The sequence below is a fragment of the Mandrillus leucophaeus genome, unplaced genomic scaffold, assembly GCF_000951045.1.
Source record: "Mandrillus leucophaeus isolate KB7577 unplaced genomic scaffold, Mleu.le_1.0 Scaffold597, whole genome shotgun sequence".
Taxonomy (NCBI): Eukaryota; Metazoa; Chordata; class Mammalia; order Primates; family Cercopithecidae; genus Mandrillus; species Mandrillus leucophaeus.
Window position 1 is genome coordinate 949,717 of NW_012106441.1, and position 23,809 is coordinate 973,525.

A 23,809-nucleotide genomic window follows, 5' to 3' on the forward strand; every position below is an offset into this window, starting at 1 on the left:
TAAAAACAATTGAATTTCCATTATGGGTAATACTGTTAGCTGTGGTCAGAGTATGGTGATGAATCAGACACGAAAATGCACAAAACTCCCATGTGGTTCTTCCAATGTAATCAGGAAGATGAAATATGCATTTAGATTACTACGCTACAGGGTAGAAAGTGTTACAAGGAGAACCAAGAGAAACAGACCAGAAGGTTTTTAGAAATTATTATCAGCTGCAAGATCAGGTAAAGCTTGGTGGAGTAGGCAACATTTGATCTGGCCCTTGAAGCGCATGTAGTGGTTTTAATGTACAAGAACTAAGGGGACAACTCACATGGTAGGAACTCCAGGCAAAGGAGCTAACAAAACCAAATTCATAAGGGTGGAAACCTTGGGTCCAGTCCGGGAGAGCAAAACGTTTTGCTCATTTGTGGAGTATCTAAGGAGATCAACAGAGGAACGTGGCAGCAATGGCAAAGTGGCGTCAGATTATGGAGAACTATAAATGCTAAATCAAGTCATTTGAGAACTTCAAGTTATAAGCACTTAATATTTTTGAGCAGAGTAGTGATATAATTTGAGCGAGTTTTCTGGTCAAGTGTTAGTATATTAGTGATAATTTGTGCCAGTTTTCTAGATAAGTATCTTAGTTCATTAGAGACTGGGTAATTTATAAACAATAGAAATTTATTTGGCTCGGTGGGGCTGGGAAATCCAAGTTCAAGGAATCACATCTGGCAAGGGTCTTCTTGCTGCATCATAACATGCAGAAGGCATCACATGGTGACAGAGCATGCAAAAGAGAGAGGAGAAAAGGAGAAAACTCCTGAAATGAACCTATCTCCAAAAGAACAGCATTAATCCATTTTTGAAAGTGAAGCCCTTGTGACTTAATCACCTCTTAAAGGTTCTACCTCTTAATTTTTGAAGGGGCATTCAAACCATAGCCACAAGTATGAGTAATTTAACTGAAGCTGTGCAAAGACCAGTGGGAAGGCCATCCTACTGATCTAGCTGGAAGGTGATGAGGGCATGAACCATAGTGAGAACATAAAGGAGGGGCCAATGTCAGAATGCAGGCATGGTCCTCAATACGATTGTTAGGAATTGACATAGAAGATAATGATGTAAAATTGTGTTTGGAGTCACATAGACATCTAGAATATGTGTTGAGGGAGGATAAGGTGAGGAGAAGGCAACTGGCATATCAGCTTGTATGGTATGTAGAACTTTGTTTTATAAAAGGTAGGCTGAGGACCACCTGCCTTGGAATCTCCTGGAAGGCATGCCATTTAAAGTTCCTGGGCAACACACAATTCAGTAATCTTTCTAGGCCTTAAAGTGTGTGATCACTGGGTTAGAATTCCAATATAATGGTACCGAGGAGATTAGGATGCTTCCAAAGTGAACCTCTTAGTTTTGAGATTGCCCTCCCAATTCCAGCTCTTCTATCTTGGGACTTGAGTCAGCCAAAGTTAGAATAAAGACAGTTTAAAGAAAGACTTTTATTCCTGCTAGAAAATAACTCTAAATTTATGCATAAATTTCAGTAGATCTTAAATGTCTCTTTCTCATATTAAAGACAATGAGTATATGTGCCATGTCAGAAATTAAAGCCATGTTAAACATTTTTATAAAAGAATAATAAACTCATAACATATTAATATAAATAACATTTTTAATGAAAATAAACAATTTTGAAAACAAAAAAATGAGAAAATTGGGAAATCTTTTTAATCTGGTTAATAGAAGAGGGCTGGATTCTCGTATCTGCTTCTACAGTTAATCTGTTGTTAATATGTTGTTTGGGTTGAAGTACATGAAGAAAGTCTAGTCTCACATAGATAACTCAATAAGGGAGGCATGTTTTAATAACCTTTTTAGGTAACTGTTGATTGTCTTCTTTGATACTACACTGAAATTCTTCAACAGGTGGTTGTTTCTTAATCAGTTGTAATGTGGAATCTGAAAACCTTATCAGCAAACTTTTTGTACTCAGTTAATTAACTTGCATTGGTCTCTCTTATACTTTGAATGTGTTTTTTTATCTATGCATGGCTTTGTAACATCATACACTGGTCATTTTGAAAATATTGGTTCACTGAGTAGTGTAGAGCTTCCAAGTGTTTACAGATTACTTTATGAATATCTGTCTGTTAATATCACCACCAGTCTCATCACTGAAAAGCTGTCAAACTCACTCAAAACTTAGCAGAAACAAGTTTTCTAAAACTCTAGCTTTTGCTTGAAAACAAATTTTATCATTGACAACAAATACTATCATTTGTTTTCCTTGAAATGACAGGCTTGCATATCTATTTTTGAGAAAATGTCTATCAAATACTCAAATCTGAATAATCGTAGTTTGTCCGTTGAAATTTCAAGTAAAAATGGAGTTGTGTGAAGTAGCTTACAGCTCAAACAGTTGTACAGGTGCTTATTGTCAAATCAACTGTCTACTTTGGTATGTAGCAAAAATGTATTTTGCTTACTTCTCATTTAGTGACAGAATATTTTAAAAGGTGTGTTTAAGAACTAATTTAATAATATAATAATTTACTGCCGTACTAAGGGAATTCTTGGGTGAAACTGGCCTTTTCTGCCCCTGCAAGTATGTGATTAGTCAAGAATACAGTGACTACTTGTTTGTTGCCAGTACCTCTGTCAGTGCTGAGTACCTTCGCTCACCACTGCTTTCGTACCGTAAGTGAAAATAGCAAATAATGTCTTAGTATAATTATTAACATAGTTTTGATCGCCTGTGCCATCTGAAAGGGTCTTGAAGACTACCTTTTGAGAACCGCTGCTTAACATTGCAGACTTATTGGCTGTCTTCTGCTAAGTATACGGATGTTACATAAACCGAGTCTTAGTTTTTACTTCCAGTAATAAGGATTGTATTTTTTGTGTCTCTGCTATAGAGCCACCAGCAGCGAAACAGCCTAAAGTGACACTTAAATGCTTTTCTTTGGGTAGCTGAGGGAGGCCCTCTTGGTGTCCCAGCCATAACTCCATTTCCGTGGGTATTAGAAGCCTTCTCATAGCCTTTGCCTTCAGGGTGAGAGTGGGGGGTCTCTGACTACTGCAGTTTGCTTTGCTTGGGTGCTTTGGGCAAACCAGAAGTGCTGGGAAATTAAAGCCTGCCCTCCTCAACAGCCCTGAAGCCACCACTGATAGGCAAGGGGGCAGAGTCGGGAGAGGTGACTAAGACCCAGTCCCTTCACCCCTAGCATCTATTCTGTGCTATAGCTCCCAGCGTTCCAGCAAGATTAAACTCTTGTTACCCACAGCGGTCTCTGGCTCCTTTTGTGCATTGTTATCTCTTTCTCTGTTTTACTTCCAACTCTGCCACTGGTGTTTCTTATAGTCACCTCTCAAACTGTTTGTACTGGGGGAATTCAAAATAAGGCAAAATAAGGTTCCTTTGCTGACTATCTTCTAGCTTTTGGAGGAAGGAAGAACTTTTTTTTCTTCTTTTCTCACATTTTCTTATGGTAGATTTCTAATAAATATAAAAATACCTTACTAAACTAATTTTTCAGGTTTTGCAGTTAAGCATACATCCAGGAGCATGGCAGGTATTTGTTTGTGCTTGGCAGTTTGGACTTGGAGGAAGTGCAGGTATGGGTGGGTGGTACTGTTCAACTTAAGTATTAACAGGCAGTGAGTGAGACACAGGGTCCTTAAGCAACACAAAACCACCTCAGGTAGTTTTCCTCAGGACTCTATAATAATTATTAATTTCTGAATCCAATCTAGACACTCTGCCTGAATTACAAAGCCATCCATATTCTGTTTTCACACTAGCTATTTACTTGTCACTAACTCAGATTTTCTGTTTCACATTCATACTTCTCACTGTGCCCCATAATCCGCCTGTTCCTAATTTCCTCCAAGGTTATGCTCTGCTGCCCCCTACTAACCTCGTTGGATGCCTTGTCTTCCCTTTCTCTACAATATCCATCTTAACCATTCTTTACAGCCTATGGCTCTTAAACATGCATGCTCATTTGAATAGAACATTCTGTCCCTTCCCGTTTCACTGGAGCCTCTGACATTTTCTGGGAAGCAGCACCATGTAGTGGAAAAGAGCACATGGTCTTTGGAGTCAGATAATCCAGAGTCTGAATCCTAGATCTGCCACTTATTTGCTGGACTTCAAGCAAAATGCTTGTCTCAATTTTTTCTTCCATTAAATGAGGATAAGAAAGCCTAAACGGTTAAATGAGATGATGTATATAAATACCTTACAAGGTTAGTTGCAATGTGGTATGTAGGTGTGGTAGGGGTTGGCGATGACTATATGTTGATCATCTTTTATTTCCTATGTGGATATTCACAGCAGATCTCACTGTAGTCTGGGGACTTTGGTTTTCTTCAGCTTAACAGTAACCATTGTCTTTTTGACACTTAGTTTTTTGACTGTTTGAAAAGTGAAATAGGAAAGTACATCTCCCTTTAGATTTCAATCTTTATATCATCTTCCTGATTACACTGGAAGAACCATATGGGAGTTTTGTGCATTTTCGTGTCTGATTCATCACCATACTCTGACCACAGCTAACAGTATTACCCATAATGGAAATTCAATAGTTTTTAATGAATTAATCTTTTATAGAATACTTATTCTGATTTCTCAAACGTAGAATGTAGAATTTACCAAGCAAATCATTCTTTGCTCTACAAAGAATCTATCTTTTTGGTTGATGGTGGTGGCTTGAGTACAGTTATTAGCAACTAATTTTTATGTTTCTGGTACATACCCAGTTCTGCAAGGAATCTCTCATTCAACATCTGATATTAAGAATTCCTTAAACATATTTACAATGAAACTTCACCCTACTCATAGGTAGGCCTTTCTCAGAGTTCTTTCATAGTATTTGAAAACATGCAGCTGTAATACAGCCATAATACAGCCTGTGCTAAGCACTGTACTAAAAACACAAAGTACATTAACCTATGTTTTTTGGGATACTTTTTGATTCTATCCTGTTTGTGAACCTTTATACTGTTCTGATACCCAACAGAATCAGTACCCAATACAAAGTTTGTATTGACTATTTAGTGGGAGGGCTTAACTTACTTTCCTATATTTTGGCTTGTTTTGTTGTGTGGGTGGGAAAGTCCATAATAAAAGTTTGAGTTTAGATATGTATGTCTTAGTCCTGCCTGAATTATTAGTTGTTTATTTAAAAAAAAAAAAAAAGATTGAGTCTGTTTAAAAGATGAAAAAAAGTCCAAAGAATCACCAATCTAAAAGACTGAGGTTTTGCAGATGGGAGGAGTTTAAAAAGAATTTAAAAGTATTGCATTTCTCCTCCTTCTCCTTTTCGTCTCCCATGCTGGGAAGCATTCCTCTTAAAGTATTAACAATACTGCTGAGGTAACCTGTGTTCTAAGGCTACAACAGTCACTAAGATTCGAATACCCATTTACAATTCCAGTTCTCCCAAACTGGCTTGTTTATGGGTCTCCAGTCCCATTCAGTTTTCCAGAAGGAATTTATTCTTACTTACTTTTATTTTTTAAGACTGTGGTAAGATGATGGAAAGAGGAGAACAGCTGAACTTCTCACCCTGACTCTTCCGCCACCACAGTGTGGCTGGCAGCAGTCTTGGTTGGCCTGTTGCAGAGTCCTTCAGCAACTGCCCTCTGGGGAACCACAGTTGGATAGGGGTGACAGCAGCCCCTCCTATACCAGCAAGGCCTTGTGCTCTTCCTTTCAAAGACAGAATGAGATCTCTGTATCTGCTCCTGTCTTAGTGGTTTCTTGTGGTCTTTTATGTCAGCAGTCACTGATGGAAATGTCTAGAGCGGCACTGTCCAATGTGGTGTTTTAACTTTAAATAGATGAAACAAACGATTCAGTTTCTCAGTGACACTAGCCACATTTCAAGTGCTCAATAGCCATGTGCGGCTAGTGCCTACCGTACTGGAAAGCACAGATGTAGAATATTTTCATCACTGCAAAAATTTTAACTGGATAGCAGTGGTCTAGAGATCAGATTTTCCACAGGGATAACTTTGAGTACCTGTTTTTATTGTTGATTCCTGAATATCCCTATTTTTAAACTCATTGGTTACATCTTTCAAAGAACTACTGTTTTAAGGAACCTATTCATAGCCTTTTAATTTAATATGAGGGAACCTGGCATCTTTTTGGTTGCAAATTGTCCTAAAATTGGCTTGAGTAATAGGCATTTATTGTGCTGACATAATAAGGAGTCCTTACAATGTATGTAGGTGGTTTGTTCTGCTACTCAGGGATGTGCTTGAGGACCCAGGCTCTTTCTGTTTTCCTGTTCCGACATCCTCAGTGTGTAGATATGTCTCCTTCAAGGTTGCTAGAAGGCTGATGCTGTTCAAAGATTCAGCATATCACTCAATGATATCTAAAAACTGTAAGAGAGGTGGCTGTCTTTGGGCATCTCTTTTTATTGAAAAGCTAAGTCTTTTTCAGAGGTTCTCCGCAAACCTTTGCAGACCTTTGTTAGGTCTCAGTTGGCCAGATGAGTACTTGGGATTTTTAACCTCTATGATGATAGGCTGGCTTCGCTGTGAGCAGTATAAAGACTGAAATTTTTGTCTGTTTTGTTTCCTGCTGTTTCCTCAGCACCTAGAATGGTGCCAGGTGCTCAGTAAATATCTGTTGGATGGATGTATTAATGAATAATGAGACGATATTGTTAACATCTATAGTGTGCCACAGAAATGAATTTACACAATGAGGACTTGTTATGCTCCTGTGTTCTCTCTCTACTCTTATTGTGGTACCCTGAGCCAGACTCTCCTGGTTGGCCCTCCTGATGAGCTTAGATTCCCAAGTGTTTATTCCAACTTTTAGTGAGGCAACATTGGATGTATAAATAGGACATTTGGCACCACCCTCACCCAGCCCCACTACTGTTAGGACTAACCCCTTTGCTTTTTAATCTAACTGTACAAACCATAGACGCGGTTTGAGTTTGCTCTTTAACCATGTTATGTTGCAATTGTAATTTAAGTGACACAGAGCATGGCATTTTCAGTCATTAAACTAAGAGTGGCCTTAGCCTGCTGTAAGACGTCACTTCCTGTGTTTGTTACTTCTTTTGGATTTGGTTTGGGGATTGAGAATGTGGGCATCAGACAGGTGTCCCTAACCTTCCCAATTAGGCTCACTCCTCAAAACACCTGGCAGCTGGGTTGATGACACAGCCAATTTTTATTTTAATCTGGTGACTAAACCATGGCCCACTAAGCTGGACTGAATAACTGCATACCACTCTTCACCTCGTTGCTGGTGAAGTGCCCTGGTCTCAGTATGGGTTAGGTTGCTGCTGACCAAAGCCATGTGGAGAAGGCAAAATGGGAATTTAGAATTCCAAGTTCAGTGTTGATGATGAAAGGAATGCTAAGACTGGGCACGAGACTGGGCAGGAGATTAAAGAAAAGGGCCTTTTCACTATTAATATATTATTCATACATTATGTCATATAAGGGACTTTTTTAAAGTTATGGTATTTCTCTTTGGGTTTGTGTGTGTGTGTGTGTTTGTGTATGTCTCACTATTTTCAGGTACCATATGTACTCATAAATGTGGCAAATGAAAACATAGTTTCTCATTGAAAGAGTTGATTGCAGAAGTTGAATTTCCAGGTGTCCTGTGTTTCCAAGGGACAAGCTCTATTAAAACATGCAACCAAATTCTCTTTATATCTGACTCACTGGACACCATCTAATGTGTGGACATATTTGCTCTGCCTGCTGTATTTGCAGGCCTCATTGTAATTTGTATTACTTTACAGGATTTGATGGTTTCAGTTAAGAGGAATAATGGCTTTCTAAATATCTCTTTAGGTTCTAACTCAGAGACTTGTATGGATGGAATAGGTACTTAATAACTATCCATTGAATTAACCAGTTGGGAAATGTTTTTGGACATATTTCCATTAATGTATGTAGGCATTTACTTACCTTTTGTTCCAATAGGGTTCCATTTCTTTTCTCCTAGCTTATGTGGTAATATAGTTCTTTACTTAGCCTCATTGCCTTTTTAGTCCATGACCTCTATTTCGAGCATATTAGACCTAAATGTATTTATTAGGTGTGTAACCTTGGACAAGTTACATAATCTTTTTGTGTTTTGGTTTCCTTGTTGATAAAATGAGATTGATAACAGTATTTACCTCATGAGAGTCATTAGACTGTCATGGGTAAGTGATTTAATATACATAAAGCACTTTGAGCAGCCACCATTCATGTCAGAACTACACTAGTTGGTCAATTGCAGCCATTAGTTGGCTATGGATGCAAACTCAATAAAGCATTCTGTGGGCATTCGTTGGCTATGTGGAATTTACAATAAAGCATGCTGCATTGATTCTTATTATGAAAACTGTGCGCTGCACATCCTTTGTGTTAGTGAAATTTATAACAAGCTTGTGTACAGATACACATGCACACTATTTTTGTTGTTTTAAACACTTACCAGCGGGTAACACTGCCTCCAGTTTTGTCCCTCCAGCTTATGGATGGTTCTCGAGCATATGGGTAGTGTCTGGATGTAGCCTGTACCAGATGCTATTGGTTTCCTACCCAGACCTCCTTTACTGGGCCAGTGCATCCATCTCCCAGCTGCTGCGAGTATTGGCTGGTAATGACTCACACCTGTACCCTTCTCCAGAGGCCTGCCCTTGGCTGACAATAATTGCCCCAACCAAATGTGTTTGGGAGATTATAAGATCATGCCCCATCCCCCTCCTGTTCCCCAGGGGTGGCTAATGACTATACAAGGGTGTAATAGCCCAGCCCCCTTGCCTTTGGACTAGACAACTTCTGTGGTTCAATCCTTGCTGTAGAGTTCCTCATCACATCAAGCTGAGGCTAGATTTCTGAAACAATGTCTTTGCCTAGCTTCCTCTCCCATTCTAGCCTACTTCTTTCACTTCTAGTTTCTCCTGACAGCACTCCCTCTAAATCAGGTGTACAAGAAATGCCATCTCAGGCTCTGTGTCTAGGGAACCTGACCTAAGATGTTGCTTATCTCAGTAACCCTGCTGTTTTCTTAGTTCCACCACCACCTAAGCCACTAATTCCCTACACTAAATGATCTCTGGCTTATATTCCCTCTTTATTTTTGTTTTGTTTTCTTAGTTGGACCCTGCTTGATATGCATCAACCCTGCTCATATCCCATGTCTTCACATATTTAACGTTGCTCAACATCAAATGTCATTGATCCTCTTATTAAATGTATACCTAGTTATTTTTGTGTAGTATAATGGGGAAATCACAGATTTTAGGACCTGAAAATTGGTTTCAAAGCCTTAGTCAATTATACTTCCCTCCTTAGATTGTTGTAAGAAATTGTATGAGCTTTTCTTTTTAAAACACTTAGTACCTGGAAGATAGGAAGTGCTTAATAAATGGGAGCTGTTTGGCTACTGATGTTATTCTTTCAAGACATTTGCCCCTCTGGGCACCGTGGTGTGTGCCTTTAGTCCCAGCTACCCAAGAGGCTGATGCAGGAGAATCACTTGAGTCTTGAGTCCAGCCTAGGCAACATAGTGAGAACCCATCTCAAATTTAAAAAATGAAATTAAAAAAGAATTGCTCCATTTTGGGTGAAATGCCTATCTCTTGCTCCCAGAAGACCTAATGAGTGCCTCTATGACAGCACTTCATTGTACTCTCTTATAATCTTAGAGTTTTCTTTTCTATTTCTCCCAGAAAATATAAGCTGCTCAGTGTCACCAGTGGTGTGTTAGCTCTCTGGGAGAGGAACAGACTTGATATGTAGGATTTGCTGATTTCCATAGTGACAGTACTTTCACCCTGATTGATTTCAAGCTACCAACAGGATGTCACTGAGCACAGAGTTGGGAAGAGAAGCAAACAGGTGCCCCTTGCCAGCCAGGCCACACCAACTCCAGTCCCCACTGTTTCCCTAACACATAACATGGTATGTCAAAAATAGGAGCTAGATGTTCAGTGGATGACTAAAATACAGTTATTAACTGGTTAGGACTTGATCATATGCAATAAATTGGTGAAATTCTTTGAAATCTAATTGTCGTTATGTAACCAGTAGCACCCCTTTTCTACACATGCACACATATTGCCCCTCCTATTCTTGAATGAAAGTAATGAAAGCAGTCACCGTAATGTAATGGGAAGTGCCTGTGCCTTCCCTGGGCAGATTGTCTACCAACTCATGCAAATCCCAATTTTGTGATTTATTAGATACATGACAAGGGATCACTTACTTTACCTCTCTCTGCCTCAGTTTCCTCAGAGAGTTGGACTAAATAATCTCTAGAGTTCTAGTCTCAAATTTGTAAAGCTTAATTAGTATATACTTTTACTCCCTCATTCCCTCAATTTTCATCATTCCAGTACTGAAGTTTGAGTTAGGTGTTGTGCTATACAATGGAAATACAAAGAGGAATAATACATGACATGCCTTGGCAGACGAGATTCTCCATGTTTTTTTTTAATTTTTTTAATTTTTTTCTTGAGATGGTGCCTCGCTGTGTTGCCCAGGCTCAAGTGCAGTGGCACGATCTTGGCTCACTGCAGCCTCCACCTCCCAGGTTCAAGCGATTCTCCTGCCTCAGCCTTAGCCTCCCAAGTAGCTGGGATTACAGGTGCCCAAGGCCACGCCCAGCTAATTTTTGTATTTTTAAGAGAGAAGGGATTTCACCATGTTGGCCAGGCTGGTCTTGAACTTCTTACCTCAGGTGATTCACCTGCCTCAGCCTCCCAAAGTGCTGAGATTACAGGTGTGAACCACCACACCCGGCCTCTCCATATATATATATTTTTTAATAAACATCTTATCGTATTGAGACCATAAGTGCACTCTTGTCGTCTGTTATTTTTCCTCATGAGTTATGAAGCCAGATTCATACAAATGTATCAAAGGCCATGATTTTAGTTTTTCACAACCTTTAGCACTTTGACACATAGAGCTATTGTGCTAATAGCTCTCTAGGTGAAATTAAACAAGGCTGTCCTCATCAGCAAGCAGTTCTGTTAAAAAATATCACCAAGGTAATGTTAATGGTTTGGAAAGAAGCCTTGTTGGATGTCTAGGTCATGCAGCTCTCTGGGTCAGATTCAGTCTCAATTTGTAGAGAGTATAGTTCATTCGAGACGGTTAAAGTCTGAATTTTTTTTTTTTTTTTTTTTTGAGTTTAAGTCTAGGAGGTTTTATCCTGGTTCTCTCACACATATTTTTATAGAAAAGTCATTAAGAATGGCTTAGATACTGTGTCTTCGTTCAAGGCCAAATCTGCCTATTGGCTCTACTGCCTTCTTTGTTCCTATCCACTGTGATCTCTGACTTTTCTAAATTCCTGTTTTAATCCATACCACAGAGTTTAGCACTTAATTTTTAAAAGATACATTGGTTTCCAGTAGAAATTACTGTTGGGAACGTTTTTCAGTTGCTGAAAGCTCTTTTTAAAACGAAAATTTGTTTTGTTTTTGACAGGGGCTGATAATATCCGGAAATACTGGAGCCGCTACTACCAAGGATCTCAAGGGGTAATATTTGTATTAGACAGTGCCTCTTCAGAGGATGATTTAGAAACTGCTAGAAATGAGCTGCACTCAGCTCTTCAGCATCCACAGTTATGCACTTTACCCTTTTTAATATTGGCCAATCATCAAGACAAGCCAGCAGCTCGCTCAGTACAAGAGGTATGTCTCATTAATATGACAACTCTTCGTCTTCCTTACTTGTACTTTTGCTGCCACATTGCAACCTGGAAAAATGCATATAATTAGGAATGTGCTGGTTATGCTGTTTTCAATGCGAAACCTTAGTTTTCGTAGGAAGCAGAAAGCCTGTATCAATCTGTTAGCACTTGTTTACATACCTAACCCTACTTGGAGAGCACAGTTTTCTAACTATTTAGCAATGGTTAGAAGATGTTTCTGGTTATATTTTTCATCTATTCTGAGAGGCTAAAGGCCTGGTTATTTACTGTTGTTTTAACTTGTGGACTTAGTTCATTCTCTTCTTCAGCTTTTCTAGGAACACATCATGAGCATTCCCATGCATTACTTGCCCTCAGATGTCATGTTCTTGTTCCTCTGAAGTGTTCAACGTTGACTAGGATTCATGGATCCTATTCTGTAATCTGCTAGGCTGAAAATTGATGTCTTGTCTTGCAAATTCCATGCCATCAAATACATTTCAACATGGAACCAATGTTTATCTTCCTCATTTAATTTTATTTCTTAGCTTGTATTTCTCCTATAAAAGCATGAGACTAATTGTGGGCAAATAGTGTCTCAGTCAACAAAGCCTCTGATTCATGGTACTAAAGTAATGAGATATGTGAATAGTTTTTAAAACTTAAATTGTAGTGAATTATAATGTAAGTACAGTGAAATCAAAACTCTTGATGTATTCCTTTATACTTGTAACTTTCAGGATATGTTTTCCCCTCTGCTTCAGAAAATTGCGTGCTTCCTCAAGTGATTTTGGAATAAGATGATTAATACGAACAATCTTGCCCTTCAGCCAAGAACATAACATGTTCTAACTCCAGACCTCCCTCACACTTAGCGTGTGACCCACGGCAGATAGTCTTATTCCTTGTGCCTGGCTTCTCACTTATAAAATGAGAATAATGCAATTTATTATGATAAGTTAATAAGATTAATTCGGATAATTTACTTTGAAGTTTAAACACTTAAGTAGAAGAACCATATAAACCAAGTAAATAGAGTTTTCATTCAAATTTTAGAAGCATAGTAAAAAAAAAAAAGGCAAGGACCTATTATTCAACAGACAGAGCTTGTGTCTCACTTTAGTTGCCTCATTCAGCGTTAAGTACATAGCATCTTTTAAAGAATAGAGTTTGCAAAATACCTTAGAGATAATATTAAGTAATTAAATAAAAATAGCAATGAAAATCTATTCGGAAAGTCATGAATGTGAAGATCTTCAGCATTATAATGATGGTGTCTCCTAATGTGCTTTTAAGACCTTCGGTAAATCTTTTAACTTCTCAGCATCAGTTTTTCTACCTGTAGAGTAGATGTAATAGTATGTTATGATGGGTAGTTTATTATTATAAGGTTGTTTGCTGAGGATGCATTGTTATTCCGCTATTCATTCTGAAAAATCTGGTAATACGTATGTGTGCACTACTACATGTAGACAGTATAATGTGTGTGTGTAATATATACATAATTCATATACATATTGATAAAACATAGATACAAGTTTAACTTCAGATAACTTTATTCAAGTTATTTGCAATATCTGAAAAAAGATTTTCTTTTTGCTTGCAAAGTTATGAACCTGTTTATCTGTTTTCCTTAGACATCATATAATTGAAACTAATGTATCTTTAAACCTAACATATGACTTATGGTTACCTTCCATAGGAATGAAAGATGATCACATTGAATAAAGGAAACTTTTAGCAATTAATTACTTCTGAGTATTCCTTGTGTATGTTGGCTGGCTATCTTTCCTAGGTGAAGAGCAAATATCTTTTTCCCTCTTTTTGTAATTCATCTTTCAGTAAGACTGATAGCTATAAATCTAGTGTTGTCATAGATATGGTCTGAAAATGATTCTAAACTTGTGTATACTGGAGCATATGTGACTTTGAGTTTCCTTTTTATTTGTATCCATTTTAAATTTACTTTTCTCAAAACTTTTGCTTGTAATGGAATTTGCATAATACAAATATGGGGACTGCTTTAAGTAAAGCATTTTTCCCCATGATTAAATAAACATATACCAAACAGGTGCATGTCTACACTTTAGATTGCTTTAATGGGATACATGGGCAAATTCCATTATAGGTCTTGAAGTTTATGGAAGCACAGTGACATGGTTATACTTACTTTGGGTCTGGCCTAAAAAGAAAGGGATACGTCCTAGATTTTTCCCGTTTCTTGATGACAAAGAAGTTTCTCTGTGTAGTGTATTAAAATGCCTTGTTGAAGTGCCCTCAGGAATGTTTTAAGAATTAAATCAATACCTTATTGTTAGCATAAAAATGGAATTGTGGAACTGAATCTTAAACATTTTGTAAACAATAACTTTGAAGTGGTTGGGAGCAGGCATTGGTATTATAGAAGAGGCAGTGAAAGATTGAAAAGTGAGCAAAGTTACATGTTACTAGAAATATATTTAGATAATGGTCGTCTTTTTATTCTCTCTTTCATAAAGGTGTTGCACATCCTGTGCCCTATTGCTGATAAGCATTTTTATTTATTTGCACCTGCTAATTTGTGTATGTTTTATGGAATTTCCCAATGCTGAAAAGATGATGTTTTACTCTGCAAAATACTTGTGAATTTTAGGCAAAATTCTGATTTCTCAGAATCAAGGAAGATGCATTCAACTTACCAAAAAGCACTAAACTCTGATTCAGTTAGAAAAGATAATCAGTCATAAAGGCTATTGATTCTTCTTCTCACTCCATTGAAATTATTACATTTTATGTTTAATGCAGAAAATGTGCAGTAATTTATCCTGTCACTGGAGTGAATCTTTACAAACACACTATTGCTTGATGAGCATATCAGGCTACTGTTGACTTTAGAAGTGGGGAGAAGGCAGTGAAATTCAAAAGAGAAAGTCGAATTATCAGTGGGACTCCAAAGAGAATAAAAATCATAAGGAAGTTATATATGTAGTCCCCTCCCTTACTATGAGTTTTGCTATGTGTGGAGCACTGAGTTAAGAAATGAAGACAATAGTTAAAATTACTATATAACCCACAGACAGAGGGCAACATGCCCAATTATTTTCTTGCCCTTTCAGAAGCAAGTGGAGTCTTGTACATTACATATTTTTTCTTTCTGTAAGATACCTGGTAATGACCTGTGTTTAACTTACCAGAATTTTAAGATTTTATGACTTGAGAGCTGATAGTGAAAACATGTATTTTTAAACAAGCTTAAAAAAAAAACAACAAAACACTAGGAAAAAGAACACCCTTTACATACTGTCTGAAAGCCAAGCAATTCTTGCAGCAGATGTTTGTTGTATTCACTTTGGGGAGGTGTAGTTACCACAGTTTTCCAGAATTTACTCATATCAACTATTTTTCTCTATAGAAAGCATTCGAGAAAAATTTATAATTTTGTCAAGAGGCCCACTTGATACATTAGGGAAAATTCTGATCTAAGTTAAGCGATAAAGCTATAAAATGAGAGAAATCTTAAGGGTAAATAGGTTGGTTTCTCATTTGTATTGAATTGTAATTGTATCTAATTTGTTTTACAACTCCCATAGGAGAGCATACTTCAGTTCTGAAGTTATTTAATAGATCAGGAGGATTTTATGAGAAGTTAAGTTGATATAGTAGCCAATAAATATAATCCTATTTTCCTTCTACACAGTTGCTGGTTATGATTCTTTTACCTCCTGTTTTTTAAAATCTTATTTTCATTTTATTGGACATTGTTGTGTCTTATAAAAGGACACGTTTTGTTAACATGAAACAGTCTTTATTTTCTAGCAGCGTCATCTGATGTGATGTTTGTCTATATCCTTAATCCAAAAGTATGTAACTTTTTCAGAAATAGTATATCAAAAGTACAGTGTTAACTATTTGTTGAATATTTTCTATTAAAGTGAATACTAATTGAGAAATAGGAAGACTGTGAAACAGAGTTTTGAAGCAGAATTATAAGGTTGAATGACTCTATTGGTGCCAGGGCCCATTAACACAGGAAAATGCAGCCTCTAAATTAGGGTATCAATATTAAAGTTAAAATTTGTGATCAGGCCATGTCTCAATTTTTATGCAATTTTAATTCAGTTTGTTATTGTGATGTGCATCGACCTTGGTGTTATGTTTGAAAAACAAAACATGCAAGAAAAGTATTTGCAAGTATTTTTGTGATGATATAAACATTACTGGTTTTTTAGACCATGTTTGATTTCGGTTATAAATATTCAGATTTTTTTGAACAATGCATTCATTACTCTGTGTCATGAATAGTTTGTTTATTCAATTTTCACTTTTTAGTATTAGACATCTTCTGGAAGAGGGTGCTAGTATGTTTCCATGGTATTTAACTATCACGTTTAATTACGACTACTTATTTATAGGTGATTAGTTCTCCATTGTGTACTTTTTTTTTCTCCTTTCTATGAGGGATCAGAGTTTTGAAAGACTGAAGTTCTTGGGCAATCTGTGTCCCTAGATAATAAACTATACTTTAAATTATTTTATATTTATATTGCTTGATAACAGATCATTTCTTTTTTGGTAATTCTATGAAGTACTATCTTCTCTGACTTCATGTGACAAATCTTTTATTAAAAAATGCAAAGCAGTGTTTAAATCATGTAAAATACTTAGCTTAATTTAATACTACTTTCTGTATATGTAGAGAAATATGTTTGTAAAATACTCATTGGAAAGTGTCATATACTTTAAATCTTAAGAGTTTTCCAAGTGCCTTGACCTGCCTCTTGGCAGCATTTTAGAATACTGATTTGATTTCACATGGAACAGTGTACATACCTATGGTGTGAGCAGTTTGAAAATTCCCCTATGGGACATATACTTATTCTAAAATGATATGAGAGATACAAACTGTTTTTCGCTCATTCCTTACAGATGTACTGCACGCTGTTAAAATTAAATCTTGAGGAAACAATGAGAGGGTTTGGAAGTCAATTTTCCACTGAATGACTCAGCTATCTCTTGAAAATATTTATTTCAAGAGAAGTAAATATTTCTGAATTAGCAATCATTTCATTAGGTACAAAAATGTCATTATTTTAAGTGAATTTTGAAGAGTAACTTTTAAGCTGAAAGTACTGAAACAGCCAGAATATTTTATTTATTATACATTCATTCATTTTTTTCTATATGCATTCTTTGAGAAAATTAATTTTGTATACCTGATTTTCTTGATTCTATGTCTAGCCACCTCGATCTCACTATTTTTTCCTTTGTATACCTGTGTTTCTTGTATCCACCAAGCAATGTGATTAAAATGTGCCTTGTCCACCAAAAGCAAAATTTCCATGAATAAATACATTATGTAAGAAAGGTCCATTTTATCAAGCAAACTATTTAGGTGAGGATAACAAAGTAATACATCTCAAAATATGACAATGTATAATAATAAAAGGTATTTTTTTATCTTCTCTTTTAAAACCCTCATTCCTTTCCACTATCTTCCTTTCTTCAGTCACATACATATCTTCATTTTATGTAAAGTGAACATTTTGAAGCCTCTTTCAATTCTTACTCTTTTTTATTCTCCACATCTAGACTTTTCACTGTTTCATTCTCCCACTTCTTCCTCTGCAGTGCTTCTCAGAGTTTCCTAATAGTTTACACCCCCAGAGCTCCTCATTTCTCACTATTTTTCAACACAGAGCAGAAAAAGCAAACTTCCTATCAATTTTTCATGATACCCATATTTTAAAACCTTCTAATATTAAAAATCTTTTAATTCCTTCTGGAATTGAATGAAATTCCACAGATCTTATATGTTAATGTGCATTGAATTCCTTTTTCTTCACTCACTTATGCTTATCTACCACTCACTATTCCTAATTCACTAGGAAAACCCCTGATATGGTTTGGCTGTGCCACTGTCTAAATCTCGACTTGAATTGTATCTCCTACAATTCTCACGTGTTGTGGGAGGGACTCAGGAGGAGGTAATTGAATCATGGGGGCCAGTCCTTCCTGTGCTATTCTCGTGATAGTAAGTCTCACGAAATCTGATGGATTTGTTAGGGGGTTCCGCTTTTGCTTCTTCTTCATTTTTCTCTTGCCACCACCATGGACGAAGTGCCTTTCGCCTCCCACCGTGATTCTGAGGCCTCTCCAGCCATGTGGAACTGTAAGTCCAATTAAACCTCTCTTTCTTCCCTGTCTTGAGTATGTCTTTATCAGCAGTGTAAAAATTGAGTAATACAACCCCCTCAAGATTATGTATCACATCAGGAAGTCTTCTTGAATGCCCATGCCTGAGTTGGGCTCTCTCATCTGATTTCCCTTGGCAACCTGGGCTAATCCAAATCGTAATATTGGAATTTTGCCTATAACTTTTCTGTCTACTCCTTAAGGTTGTAAGTTTGTTGAAGGACAGGAATTATGGCTTGTTTATGTCTCTATGCTCAATAAACAGTCAACCCTCCATATCTGTGAGTTTTGCATTCATGTATTCAACCAACCACCGATTGAAAATATTCAGGAAAAAGCACCGTTCTCTGAATTCGACATGTACAGTCTATTTGTCAATATTCCCTAAATAATACAGTATAACAACTATGTAAGTAGCATTTACATTATTAGGTATTATAAGTAATCTAAAGATGATTTAAAGTGTATGGGAGCGTGTGCATAGGTTATATGATAATATTGCTTCATTTGCTATCAGGAATTTGTGCATCTCAGATTTTGGTATCTATGGGAGGTTCTGGAACCCATCCTCGAAAGATACCAAGGGATAACTGTATTTTGTTTGAAAGAGTGACTACCTCAGATTGTTACCACACATCCTTTCTTACTGGCTTCATACCATCAACTTTGTCCCGATTTCCTTACTCTCTCTTTACTCAAGCCAATGAATCTATTTTTATCCTTGAATATAAAAATTTTTATTTTCCTGAAACACCAAACCTGACCTTTTAATATTGCTTACTAACCACATCTTCCTCGAATCCTCACCACTCTGACCATGTTAATACATAGTTTTAAAAAGATTCAACTTGTTAATTATCATATTTACAAATGTTTGATTTTATGTTTCTACATTTGCATTTTTCTATTTGTGGACTTTGTTTTACACCATATCAGGGTACTATTCCCTTTCCAAAATCCCTCATAGAAATTGGCAAGACATATTGACCAAATAATATTCTTTTAATATATTTTTAAATAATTGCCTATATTTATGTTATAGAGCTTATTTTGTTTGCTAGCATCAAAATCTATTTTTGCCTGTTTAGATTTATCACATAGAGACTGGTAACATAATGAAGCTCTAAAGGGAACATAATGACATGGTTTTAAAGTAATGAATTCAATTTATTAAAAACAAATGAGGCCGAGGCAGGCAAATCACTTGAGGTCAGGAGTTCGAGACCAGCCTGACTAACATAGTGAAACCCCGTCTCTACTAAAAATAGAAAAATTAACTGGGCATGGTGGCGCGCCCCTGTAGTCCCAGCTACTTGGGAGTCTGAGGCAGGAGAATTCTTGAACTCGGGAGGTGGAGACTGCAGTGAGCTGAGATCACGCAACTGCATTCTAGCCTGGGTGACAGTGTATGGCTCTGTCTCAAAAAACAAACAAATAAAAAAAAAGTAGCCTTTTATTATTACATTAGTGAAACTTAGAAGGATTTTTAAAAATTCTTATATTTAATACGTTTTCTTTGTATACATATTTAAATATTTTATAATAATGAATCATAACTAGTAAAGTTAGAGACTGATTTTATCCAAACAATATTATTTGGCTACTTTCTGATCCCTTTGAAGTAGTATGTATTTGTGTTGTAGTGGTGATATTCACACTTTATATCTGTATGTTAATATTATATTTTATAAAAATTAGCATTTCATTAATCCTCATTCCACAAAGACAGTGACTGATTTGAGGCAAAAGTTTAAGGTACCCTTTCCTTGTCCTGTAGTTCCTTTCATTTATTTTTTTATTTGCAAAAGAGGACTCAGCCAGTACACATTCCACAGCTTACAAAGTTAATAAAACATTTGTCGAGGTAAATTAATTTGAAAATAGACACATAGTTAATGTCAGTAAGGTGCTTTGAAGATAAAAAGCACAATAAGCGTTAGTTATTATCATTATGATAATTATTATCATTATTATTATTACATAGTGTCTGCTTTAAAATACCCTTGGTTGCTCTGGGATGGCTGAGACTAATGAGAAGGGTTAATCTGTTGGAGTTTATCCAGAACTAAGGATTTGAGACATAATGCACAAATGATTTACTTTTTTTCTTAATAGATCAAGAGATATATTTGTTTATTCCTTCCCCTGAAAAAACAGAAACAAAACTTCCTGTTGATTTTGCAATGCAGAAGCATTGGCACTCATTTTGAATAGTTTTAATGTTTTCTTATATAATCTCTAAAAATATGTCTGAGGAGTAAATACAGGTCTTCTTAAAAGGTTCTGAAAACATAGCCGTTGATTTCTACTTCACTATCTCTGGCTTCAAATTATAATTTTTATATATTAAAAAAGAGAATAGAGCATAATATGGGAAGAAAATATGAAATCTTAGTTCTTATTATAAAAAAATGAGAAGTTATATCTTTGGGAAGTTATACAAATAACTATAACTAATTATATAAATTAACCCCAATTAGAATATCTTAAGGAGGAGTCTTTAGATTATTCTTTAGAGAGAAGACTTCAGCATTAAGCAAACTTCTTTGCAAGGCACTGCAAATATTGGCATCACAAGTCACAGGGATGAAGGAAATACTGAAACATTTTGACAGGCGAATGTATGAAAGTCAAATGTACCCCCAGCCTCATAATCAGTAAGGCATTAGTGACATGTCTGAAGAAGACATTCCCTAATATTATTGCAAATTAAGTAATAAAAGACCTCAAGAGAATGAAAAGAGAAAAGGTGCCTGAAGCCAATGAATTACAATTGACAACCTAAAGGCAGTTGAAGAACCAATTGCTAGAGTGATTGCAAAGCTATTCATAATGTGCAGCAGACAGAGCACACCAGAAAGCTGGAACAATGCCTTCAGTTCAGCAATATTGCTTCAAAAGAATGGAAAGAGGGGAACGGGAAGAGCCACTGACCCTGAGACCAATTTCCAGGCAGCTGCACAAACTATATACTGTAATTAAAGGTTTTGACCAGTAATCACAGCAAAGCCAGACTACAGAAGTCTGGGGGAACCAGCAACGTTCATAATGCGGCAGACATCCGTAACTTAAAGCATGGAAAAAACAGGTAAGAAAGCTGGTCCATTTCTGGCAGTGACTTTGAAAAGTTCTGCTGTGTTAACACAAGTACGAAAATCACATATTTTAGGCCTTGTTCCTCTGAGAACAAAAACATGTAATAAGAGATACCTGCTTTTATCTTTTGCGATGAATAGAATACTCTCCTACTTAGAAACAGGCTTTTTCTCCTTGCCAGTTTATTTATTTTTTTCCTTACCTATGAATTGCATGTGCCTTTGATGAAAACAAAGAACTGGACATGTGCAATGGTACATATAATAGACTGAATGCAGCTTAGAAGTGGCCACTCTTCCAGTGTACATAGGCTCGGAAATGAACTAATCCACACCTGAGTAATTCGTTTATAGCACCTCTTTTCACTTTTGTTTATTGGTACTTACCATCTCTCATTCTTTTTCTTTAATAATATCTCTTTATATAGAATTTTATATTCAGCCATGATTGTATTATTTCAATAGTCACATAACCATTTCGAGGATTTCTATCATGAAAAAAGGTTATCTAGTAGTTTTGAGTGAAGATTTGATACACACTTTTAATACCAATAAGAAGGTATACTACAAAGGTCTAATGAAGAAAAATATCTTATTTTGAAGGTACCACATAGCTTTCAACTGACTGGGCCTGTTATGGTCTTTGCTGTGTTTGATATCACAGTATCTAACAGTGAAGTGGTAATTACCTTCTTTAGTAGAAATTCCAGGATCTAAATTGGTGCACATATAAATCTTTGACAACAACAAAAATTTACAAGTTTTTTTACTAGGTTACAAAGGAGAAGAGTCAAGTAGGGTTTAATTTTGTTTTATTTACGCTTATATCTTAATATGTTCAAGTGTCTGGATTCAGTTGCCCTAAACACAGTATAAATAGAGTTATAGTTCATGCTACACCTGACATAAGATTATGGAGTTTTATAAGAATGATCTATAATGTTTAGATGGTAACTAACTCCATAAAATAACTGGGATTGTTTTCATAAATGAGAATTTAAACCAATGGAGCCTTATGGGAAGAAGGTTCTACATATGAGCTGTGAAATAATTTAGAAGTCACATAGAACAATATAATTTTAGCACGTAGAATTTGTAATATTTATTTTTGATACTGGTTAGGACTAATTATTTGTCAAGCCAAAGCAATTCTTTTTTGAAAGGGCCCAGAGTGGAAAATCTGGGTAACTTGTGTACAGTTTAGACAAGGAGAACAAAGAAATAATGCAATGAAAATAAGAGCTTGTCAGGGGAATCCTTAGAGAACAGCTGGTTGAAGAATTACAGTTGTTAACTGTGCTATAAAAGAAAAATACTCTCTCATCAGGTGTTAGCATATTTCATTGAAGACAATACTGAATAATCCTTAGAGGGATCCTGAAAAATAGGCCAAAAAGAATCTTGAGATGGAGGTGTAATGTATATGCACTAAATAGTATTTTTATTACTGTTGTTATTATTATTATGGGAAAGCAAATCATTGTGTCCAGATAAATGCTCCGATTTTCCAAAACATGGCACAAATTGTTTAGGAAGAACACTTTCTTTCTTGCTATATATAAATATTTACATTTTACTCAGTTTTCATATAGTTTCATTTAAAGTGGTATTTATTGGGCCAGGCATGCTGGCTCACACCTGTAATCCCAGCAGTTTAGGAGGCCGAGGCTGGTGGAGCACATGAAGCCAGGAGCTCTAGACAAGCCTGGCCAACATGGTGAAAACCATTCTCTACTAAAATACAAAAATTAACCAGACGTGGTGGTGCACACCTGTAATCCCAGCTACTCGGAAGGCTGAGGCACGAGAATTACTTGAACCCAGGAAGCAGAGGTTGCAGTGAGTCAAGATCACATCGCTGCAGTCCAGTCTAAGTGACAGAGTGACACTCTGTCTCAAAAAATAAAATAGTATTTGTCAAATGTATTGGAGTTAAGTGTAAATATTTGAATTATTTAAATGTTTATTTAATATGTGAATTATTTAAATAGACATCCATAAATATGGAAGTATATGTTTCTGCATATTTTGAATACTAATTTTCCATATTAACTTTGATGTTTTTCTTTAAATATAAGTTGGGACATCTTTCTGTTTTCTTAACCCTGGCTTTTTAATGACTTTTATGTTAATAAGCAAATTAAGTCCATTTTTTAAGTGAAAAAAAAAAACAGATTTTAAGGCAAAGCATGAAGTCACCAGGCTACTTGAGTAATGAATGGCCTGTTACTGTTAATGGAAATGTTTTTGAGCACTATTGCTATCTTTTTTTCTTTACCAGAGAAGCTCCTTGTTTTCTTTCAATATTAATAAATCTTTTAAACTGTATTAGCACAGTTTTCTGCTCTAGGGAAATACAGTCTTCTTTAATTATTCTGAATATTGTAGTAGCCCTTCGATTAGAACATTAGTTCTAGCAGTGTAGATGCAGAAAATATATTTTGTTGAAGCAATGATTGAGTTTTAGGTTCTAGACATTGCTTTTTTATAAAACACTCAATATGAATCTGTGATTTTGTAATTTCATCTGTTAAAAATGGAATACAAAAATTATAATTCTTTCATTACTTGTTTTTATTTGTACTCTAGTTAGTCAAAATTTTGTCATGTTTCTTTAGCCATGGTAATGCTGAACTGAAAAAATATACTATTTAAAGTTATATCATATTTTTAAGATGTTAAAGGAAGAGATGTGGCTGTAATTTGTGGATTTACTTTCACCACAATTATTTTTGTAATAACAACTCTTCTGTCACTCATTTTGTTTACAAATATGCATACATTTGTAAAGAATTGTAGATGAGGTTACTTGATCCATCCTCTGTCAGTTAAGATTGTATGACTAAGGTTCTATAGAAAATGTGTTTCTGGGCCGGGC

At 36.0% G+C, this 23,809-nt stretch overlaps 1 protein-coding gene across 1 annotated transcript in view; it reads left to right on the forward strand.

The window, feature by feature from the left end:
- ARL15 (ADP-ribosylation factor-like 15) overlaps window positions 1–23,809 on the forward strand; it is a 476,557-nt gene that overhangs the window by 183,716 nt on the left and 269,032 nt on the right. Inside the window, exon 4 of the mRNA XM_011999533.1 lies at window positions 11,458–11,666. Within this exon, the coding sequence (XP_011854923.1) occupies window positions 11,458–11,666 (209 nt within the window). The remainder of the gene's footprint in view (window positions 1–11,457; window positions 11,667–23,809) is intronic.